The sequence below is a fragment of the Mauremys reevesii genome, unplaced genomic scaffold (assembly GCF_016161935.1).
Source record: "Mauremys reevesii isolate NIE-2019 unplaced genomic scaffold, ASM1616193v1 Contig55, whole genome shotgun sequence".
NCBI classification, from domain to species: Eukaryota; Metazoa; Chordata; order Testudines; family Geoemydidae; genus Mauremys; species Mauremys reevesii.
The window spans coordinates 81,400-90,562 of record NW_024100868.1 but is presented as its reverse complement, the minus strand read 5'-3'; the positions used below and the strand labels follow the sequence as shown (position 1 = coordinate 90,562).

The 9,163-nt window shown below is 40.8% G+C and overlaps 1 protein-coding gene across 1 annotated transcript in view; it reads right to left on the bottom strand.

Moving 5' to 3' along the window:
- Positions 1-3,831: 3,831 nt before the first annotated feature.
- The window catches only part of LOC120394391 (trans-2,3-enoyl-CoA reductase-like), a 59,138-nt gene continuing 53,806 nt past the window's right edge, over positions 3,832-9,163 (bottom strand). The window contains exons 10-11 of the mRNA XM_039518628.1: positions 8,444-8,489; positions 3,832-5,309 (exon numbers count right to left, since the gene is read on the bottom strand). Coding sequence (XP_039374562.1) covers positions 5,182-5,309; positions 8,444-8,489 — 174 coding nt within the window. The 3' untranslated portion in view covers positions 3,832-5,181. The remainder of the gene's footprint in view (positions 5,310-8,443; positions 8,490-9,163) is intronic.

Sequence of the window (9,163 nt, the reverse complement as noted above, 5' to 3'; positions counted from 1 at the left end):
GGGCTGGCAAAGACTGTTTCTACCATTAAGAATATGAGTTTCAGAAGGGAGCTAGCTAATGAGACTGCATTTTTCTTAAAATAAAATAATGCTCTTTCAGTAAGACATTAACTAATATTGCTGGGTACTAGAGCAAGCTGGAAACAGAAATCCCTATCACTGATAAATTGTTGTTACTGATTTTTCCCTGAATCAGGACAAAAGTCAGAAATGTGAAATATCTTCTGGGAAGGGATTTCCAGAAAAAAAACACACTTTCAACAGCATCCAAGTGGAATCTTTTGACTCGCCAGCTGCTGGGTCTTGTCAATTTCATTGTCTCCCTGCAGAGGGAAAATGAAATTAGCAAGTGGTTTCTGACCTGGCAGCCATCAGTTTGATTGTCCTGAGGGAAAAAAAACAAAATTTCAACAAAATTGAAATTTTCCAGTGAAAAGATTTTGATTTTTTGCAAAAAAGGCATTTTCCATCAATCATTCCATTGGGAATTTCCCACCCTTATCATAGCTATTTAAACTGTAAATGCCTCTGCAGTTTTTCTTAATTCCGCTGTCTTCAAATCAATTGTCGGATGGACTAAAGCTGATGCACTTTGTATGCCCAGAGCCCTGTGGGGTGCTTAGCATTTTGTCATTTTTACCACATACAAATAACCAAACGACCGGCTAGTTCTCTCGTTTCACCTACTGAGCCGAAGAGTGTAAAGCATCAAACAAAGAGGCTAAAGAGTCATGTGTGCAGGGAAAAGAAAACTCAGGCTGATCCATGTTAGGACTTTTTAAAATAAGTTTATCAAACCACAGTGGCACTGAGCAAACATTCCCACAAATCCTTCGCTCTGTGAAGGTTATTCTTATTCTTATTAATTACATGCATTAACGGACTCAAGCAAAACTCTTCACAACAGTAAGAACAAAGAGCAGATATCCAGTCTGATGCAATCACAACCTAAAATTCCATTTCAGTTTATTTATGCAAATCCTCAAATTAGCATATTGTACATTCCTCTGAAACCTTTAATGGATTCTGCCGATGAGGAATGTGAGTTCAAGAGAAATCTCACAGCTAACTAAAAAACAGAAAAGATCTGCAAATAAAACATCACGCAGGAAATAGTATCTTCTTGGAAAACTCTTTATGGCTTGAGTTTGTGTTGACTTTAGCAGCACTTGTAGCAACTGTAACTAGATAAATGGGTCTGTGTTTTCTTTCCCTTCTATATTGATGTACAAGTCTTTGCGTTCAATGATTTTTATTTTAATACACTTAACTATCACAGTGGGCTCGCTTTGATATCAGTCTGCTTTATCCTGGTTCCAAGTGTGATAAAAGCCAGACATTGAATTGATACAAAACAATGTGAAATTAAGAGTATTTTGATGATAATACGAGTTTTAAAAGGGAGGGGAAACTCCTTTTATTCATCCGTCCTACTGCGCCTCTTTTTGGCTATATTTTCACCATAAAAGGATGGTGTTATTACTCTCATTCCTTTGTAGTCAGCTGAGATGGAAAGCAGAGGATATAATGTGTGTCTTGTATGGCAGGCATTTAAGTAGACACCCCAAGCTAAGATTTTCAAATCAGGGTCCTGCACGTAGGCTCATGACAGCACTAAACGGCCCCTTTTCAAACATGCTGAGCACCAAGCAGCTCCAATGGTTCTCAATAACAGCTGCTGGAGGTTGAGAACTTTGGAACAATCCAGCCAGCTGCACGTGTGGCAATATATTGCTTTAGAGGCCTAGTTTTAAGCCTTCCCCTCTGGAAAACCTTGGTTCGGCATTTGGGAGGCTGAAATGAAGAGATCTCTGTGGAAAATTGCAGGCCAGGCCAGATTCTTACCCACTGAAGCAGGCATTCCCTCTTTTTAAGATGCAAAGTTTTGCCTAGCTGCATCCAACCTTGCCATGACACAATGAGAAATTTGCTCCAGGATTTAGAACTGCCTTGGGAATCTGTGGGCTGCTGAATCACCAGAAACGGGCTGCCAGAGCTACTTGAGAGAGGGTGGTGGAACGTCTGAGAAGGAGCTGCTTCAGGTCTTCTCCTAAGTCTGGGGGAGGTTTTTAATCATGTAAAGTATCACTTTTTTGATTACAGACCCATCTGCGAGGCATGTGGGGAAGTTTTGTGTGGTGTTTTTGGTTCTGACCCCCCCAGCCCATAGCTTCTGTCACTGCCAATGTTTCCCAAACCTAGAAGCTTGGTGAAGAATCTCCTTAGATGCATATGAACATTAATGCCTCAACCTGGCATATGAGTCAGGGGGTTGCTCTTTCGTTTACTTATCAGTAAGTTCACAGTGTTGCTGCCTCTTGGGCAGACAAGAAGGACCCATCTATTATTGAATTGTGCTGAGCCACTTTGCAGTCTGGTGCACCTGCAGTTATTTACTAGTTGCTTCTACCAGGATCTGATTTCAGTGTCTTTGGTTGCCTTCCAAAGTTAAGCCTGTCTCCTGTTAATAGCTGATTGCTGAGAACGACTTTTCCGGTGCAGGGTGGGGTGAGATGTATCAGTGTCAACTCTGCCTTGAATATGTAATAGAATTCAAATTAATATAGCTCTCTTTCTTTGCCTATGTAATCAGGAGGCAATTGCCCTATTCCCCTCTACATAGGGATCCGGATTCCTGTCAGGGATAGTCTAGTCTATTTTCTCCTGCTCAGAGCAGGGGGATTGGTTAGGGGACCTTTTGAGGTCCCTTTGAACCCTGTATTTGTAAGACTGTATAAACCACATCTTTACAAAGAATGTAATTGGAAATTGGAACACAAAAGCATACAGCAAATACCATCTTCTAAAATAGATCTTTATTATGGGACATAATATTAGCTAATTGGTTGCTCACAGTGATTCTGGTGTATATATTGGCAGCAATGAAAAAAATGCCAGATGTTAACAGCTCACCGGTTTAAAAAAATATATGGGAAATTATGTATTTACATTACCAAAATTAAATGCAATTATTCTTTACATACATCATCCTTACACAGGATTTATTTGGTACACGCCATGTCACCACACGTTTCTAATCTGTTTCGGTATAATCTGCTGTGTTTTACTGAAAGGACTAAGATATGTGCATCTCCCAGGATTTATGGGTCCACCAAAGATGTTGTCATAGGCAAAAATTCATATATGCCTTTCCCTTTCATCATTACCTTAAACAATTTTCAAGTCAACCCTTCTTATTTCCTTCTCTTTCTTACCCTCGCCATATAACCAAACTCAATTGTTTTCTTCCTGTCCAAGTCTTTGAAACAACATATTTCACTCTACCTACCAGTCTACCAGAATTGCTGAAACTTACAATGTGCCTTGGCTACTATTTCACTTGAATATTTATAACAGACGCTACAGTCAACACACATAAATCGTTGCTTGTCTTGCTAACAGGATAAACACTGCAAGCCTGTAGATTAGACATCTGAAGAGGGATATGAACCCAATTTATTGGGCAAATTAACTTTGTTAGAGCACTTGAGCACAGTGCTGCTAGGCAAGAGAGTCGTTTCTCTCAGAGCCTGAACTTGTCCTGCTTTGCTGCTGTGGCTTGGTTCTACACTCAGCATTGAAGTTTTCAGCCAGGCTTTTTAACCTGCCATGAAGATGTGAGAAGCATCTATTAAGGTGCCAAATAAAGAGAATGAAGAACTGAAGATGTGAGGTTTCGTGAATTAATGCTTCGTGAGGCAACTCTGGCCCCTTTGCTCTCCAAAGCTACTACAATTCCATCATACCTTGCCTCTAAAAATTGTCTTACTCCATACTAAGGAGTCATTGACCTGCAAATGAATTTACGTAGAGTTTCCAGGATTTGAATAAAAGACCGTCCCTTTGAAAAGAATAATGACACTCAAAAAAGAAAAGCAAAGAAAGAACTGACTAAGCAACTCAAACCAGGGCTTGATTTCCAAAAGCAACCTCAAGATGCACGCGATGCCAAACGAGATTCATGAAGCGTTGCCCACTTGCACCAGCTGAGTATCTGCCCTGGCATGTTTGAACCAAGATAGGCCCTGAATTCTGGTGGGGATCCTCTCCCTTTCAGGAATAATTAGTTTTTAGGTACAGGTTACACCTCACGATCTCAAAGTGCTTTATAAACAGAGGATAAATGTTAGCCTGAGATGGAAAGTCTGAGGCACTGAGAGGTTACAGACCAATGTCTGATCCCATTACTCACACTGAGTAGAAACTTACTGCACAAACAGTTCCATTAATTCTGGTGTGATTAATTCAGCATGAGAGTTGGTGTCATCATCTGGATTCAAGTGATTTCCTCATGGCACAAGAGCACATACATGGCAAGGTGGGCCATACTTGGGGTGACCCTAAACCTGGGACTACCAGAAGCCAGGAGGGGAAGAGAAGGATGGATCACACCATAATTGCCCTGTTTTGAGCACTCCCCCTGACACTCCGGTACCAGCCACAGTTGGAGACAGAATACTGGGCTAGATGGACCATTGGTCTGACCCATTCTGCTAGTGCTTATGTTCATAAGACTGGAATTAGAACTTCATTCGCCTGATACTCACTTGATCCGCTGAGGCCATGCTGCCTCCTGGGGAAAAAAAAACAGACTTCTCCACAGTGCTGAGTTTAAGCCAGTTTGCATCATCAAACAACTTGCTAGTCATCAGAAATTGGTTCAGTAAAACAAAACTGCAAAGCTACCCTAATTAATACTCTATAAACCAACACTGTTTGGTGGTACACCTTAGAGGGATTTACGCAGAACATTCTGCTTTGAATGCAGTTAAAGCTGTGGCATTTCCTGCAATGCAAAACGCTCAGAATCTGATCTGCATTTGCTATTGAACCTTAACCTCACAGGGAGCAGATCAGCATCACCCCACGGGCTTGAAACAGAGCAACCCCCATTGACACCAGCTGGTGATTTGGCCCAACATTCACAGGACAGAGTTTCCTGTCTTCCTGATTAGCTCCATTGCACAAAATCTAATTCAATCATATCTTCTAACACAAACCGAGGGTTCAAAGCCACATTCTGTTCACTTAATTCAAAATGCCCACTTCTGATGTTAATTGTCTGAAAATGATACCCAACAATTCTTGCCTAAGTCTTCTTTGGTTACTAAATGAAAGAGTTCATTTGTTTCCAGAATCAGTTCTCCAAGCAGTAGAATCCCATATTCACTGTTTAAGAGCTTAGAAGATGAATGGAATCATGGCTGTTTTCCTAAGTGAACCCATATTATATTTCTTCAGGTAGAGCCTGTGTTTCTTTTGGGCCCAGAGGGACATCTGGATGGCCATCAGGAAAGCAAAAATTCCAACTGCAACAAAGAAAATGTGTGTCAACAACATTCATATTTACCATGAATAAAATGGAAGGTGGATCCCTACAGCATGAGCCACTCTCAGCACAGTGTTTTAAATTACATTTCCTGAGCACATCTGTGTATCTTATATACCCCCATCATTGTCTAGAGATGGGTGGGAAATGGTTTTCCCATCCTGGGAGAATTTTTGAGACTTTAACAATATTTCCTGTTTCAAATTAGGATGAAAAGTTGAAAATGTAAAAAAAAATTAATCAAAAGAAAAATTGGATTGGGTCCATTGAAACATTTAGCTTTGATTTAAACCTTTTTTACATGTTTTTAAATTCACTGTAAAATAACTTACATTTGAAACAAAAAGTTGTTTCACACCAAAATCAGAAACTTTGTTTTGCCAATGTAGAAATGGGATGTTTTGACAATTTCAAAGCTTTATTTTTTTCCCCCAAATAAATGATTTCCAAATGGGAAACTCTTCAAAACCTACCTTTTCTTGCAAAAAGTTTTGGTTTTTGAGAAGCATCATTTTCTGATGAAAAAATATTTCATCAAAACATTCACGACCAGCACTATTACCATAGTATCTGCGCACCTCACAGTCGTTTATTGTACTTATTCTCGCCATATTTCTGTGAGGTAGGGCAGGGCTATTATCCCTATTGTACAGATGAGGAACTGATGCATTGAGAGGCTAACTGACTTGCCCAAGGTTACACAGAAAGTCTGTGGCTAGGGAGAGCTTGTGCCCAGGTCACTCAAGTCCTAGACTAATGCCCTAAACACTGGACAATTCTTTACTATTTTGAATAGCCATGTAATTTGCATGGGAACTATTACAGGGGGAGGTTGATGTGAGCTGTTGAATTCTCTGGTTTGTTGGTCGTGGATATATATTCAAATATATTCAAATATAATTTGGGCTATTTATTCTGTTTTTCAGTTATGTCAAGGCCCTAATCCAGAAAAAACAAAAACAAACAAACAAACAAAAACACGGCTTATTTTTAAGCATGTGAGTAGACACATGGGGTAAAATCTTGACCCTCCTGAAGTCAATGGGGATTTTGCTATTGACTTCACTGGGGCCAGGATTTCACGTGCTTGAAGCTAAGACTTCTCACCCATCAAGGGGTGTGGCAAGTTACTACCTTTCCTGCCTGAAAGGAGGAAATGTGCCTCTCTGAGGGGTGATCTCTCTGTGGCGGTGTGCCCTGACTCTTGTTTTAAGGCCCTCATCCAAAGCCCATTGAAGTGAAAGAACAGTCACACTGACATCAGTGGGCGCTAAATCATGCCCTAAAGGCACAATCTAGTCTGTCAGAAGGTAACATGCCGGGAGAAAAAAGACCACTGGCATTGATAAAGGTACCTACTACCAGGTGTATAAAGTCTAAGATCTTAAGGTATGCCTAAACTGCAGTCCAAGGGGTAACTGCAACATGAGTAGACATACCTGCACTAGCTTTACCTATGCCAACACATCCCAAAATAATAGTGTAGCCTTGGGGGCATGGACATTGGGCTAGTAACTTTTGTGCCTGGGGTTCCCAGCATGCTTGTACAGCTTGTGCTAAAGCCCAACCATCATGTCTACACTGCTGCTTTGAGCTGTGCTAGCGCAGGTCTGTGTACCCATGCTGCAATCACACCACGGCCTGCAGTGGAGACATACCCTAAGTGTACGTCAGACAAGGCAGACGGTATTAGAAACATTAGCACCTTGTGGTGGTGGAGAGATACACCTCTACCCCGATAGAATGCTGTCCTCGGGAGCCAAAAAATCTTACCGCGTTATAGGTGAAACGGCGTTATATTGAACTTGCTTTGATCTGCCGGAGTGTGCAAACCCCCTCCTCCTTCCCGGAGCACTGCTTTACCGCGTTATATCCGAATTCATGTTATATCAGGTCGCGTTATATCGGGGTACAGGTGTACCAGTGTCATGGTACACTTATGTTGCCACAAACTACAGCAATCTGTTTTAATCTATATAAATAGGTAGCCACTTTGAGGAGGCTTTTGCAGGTTCATTAATCTGGCTTCCAGAAAGTGCTCCAACACAACATATTAGGTGCTAACAAGGCAAGAGAGTGGAAAGTGTTGCAAGGAAGAATACAATTAATGGAAGAAGAATTGGAACAGCACAGAACGTCAGATGTGAATGCCACGGCATCATTTAGCAAAACAAAAAGCAGTGCTGAGAGATGTCTGAGGTAGCTCAGGGCAAGCAGGGGAAGGGTAAGTATCCTGCAGCTCATTCTGTTACTTGCCTCTTAACTCAATAGCACCATGACCCTCACTACACATTCACGTCTTTCCTACAGTAACTATGTATAAAGCTGTTTGGAAAATATTTTTGTTTACATTGTGATAAATAAAAAAAATAATCAGTTAGTTAGTCATGAAAATTTTCATCCAGTCTTGAAATCACTTTTATTTAATTTTTCAAAGTATCTATTTTAATTGCAAAATTGTACGTGTGGCATTTCTTATTTTCTGGTAACAACAACAAAAAAATTAAATGAATTTTTTGAATTTTTTGGTCAGCTTAGCCATATGGGGCTAGATTTCCAGAGGAATTTAGACACCTCAAGACACAGCTAGGCCCCCTGGTGGCATTTTCAAAAGATTCTATGCAGGCTTTCAATGGGAGTTAGGTGCCTAACTCACTTAAGCCCTTCTGTAAATCCCAAGGGTGCCTATCTGCATTTTTAGGTGCCCTCAGTGCCTTTGGAAATCTTGTCTCTGGTGAAATTTCTTTTAAATAAAGTCCAAATAAAATAAAACAACAACAGAAAATGTCATATTTGAAAAATGATGAATAGTAAATGAAAAAAATCTATAGAATTTTTGTTAATATTTCAGATTTTTTTTATTTGCAAAATATTTTAAAAGAATAATTTCTCACACTGATGTCCAAAAAAGGCAAGTTTTCAACTTGACCAGCTCCACCAGGTACCCAGCTTCCTAAAGATGACACTTTGAAGAGTAATGTGTTAGGGGTACAAAAGAAGATTTGCTGGTGATAGTCCATCAATTATTCTTTGGGGTGATTTTAGGTTTACAAAACTCACTTTTGCCAGTAACGCATTTACATCTCATTCGCTTCCAGATGACGATTGTCTTACCTGGCAGCGTTTGTGTCATCACCGTAAAACTAATCCAAGACCCAATCTACATGAAGAAAGAAGAATTGTTAATCCTGTCTATGGCAAGGTTTTAACCATACTCTATACACAACGGCTCCCACTGCTGTCCACTGGAAGAAGAGAAGGTTGGGTGTCTTTACTACACTGAAGATAGGAGGTAGAATTAGTTGGGTGGCTGGATAAAAGGTGAGCATCCAATGTGTCAGACAGGAGTGAGGGAATCATCTGCACGGGCGGGTGACTCTGAGGGTCAGTTGGGAGCATTCGTTCTGGGGAGGAGGATGCAGAAAAGGGCTACTAGAATATCAGAGGAATGGAAAACCTGCCTTATGAGAGGAGACTTAAAGAGCTTGTTTAGCCTAACCAGATGAAGGCTGAGGGGAGAGATGATTGCTCTCTATAAATACACCAGAGGGATAAATACCAGGGAGGAGTTATTTAAGTTAAGTGTCAATGTGGACACAAGAACAAATGCATATATACAAATGGCCATCAGAGGAGGGAAGTTCTGGAAACACCCTCCAAGGGAAGCAGTGGGGGCAAAACACCTACCTGGCTTCAAGACTGAGTTTGAGATGTTTATGGAGGGGATGGTATGATGAGACTGCCTACAATGGCATGTGAACCATCGGTGACTGCCAGTGGCAAAAATCCCCAGTGGCCAGTGATGGGGCACTAGATGGACACTACAGTGAATTC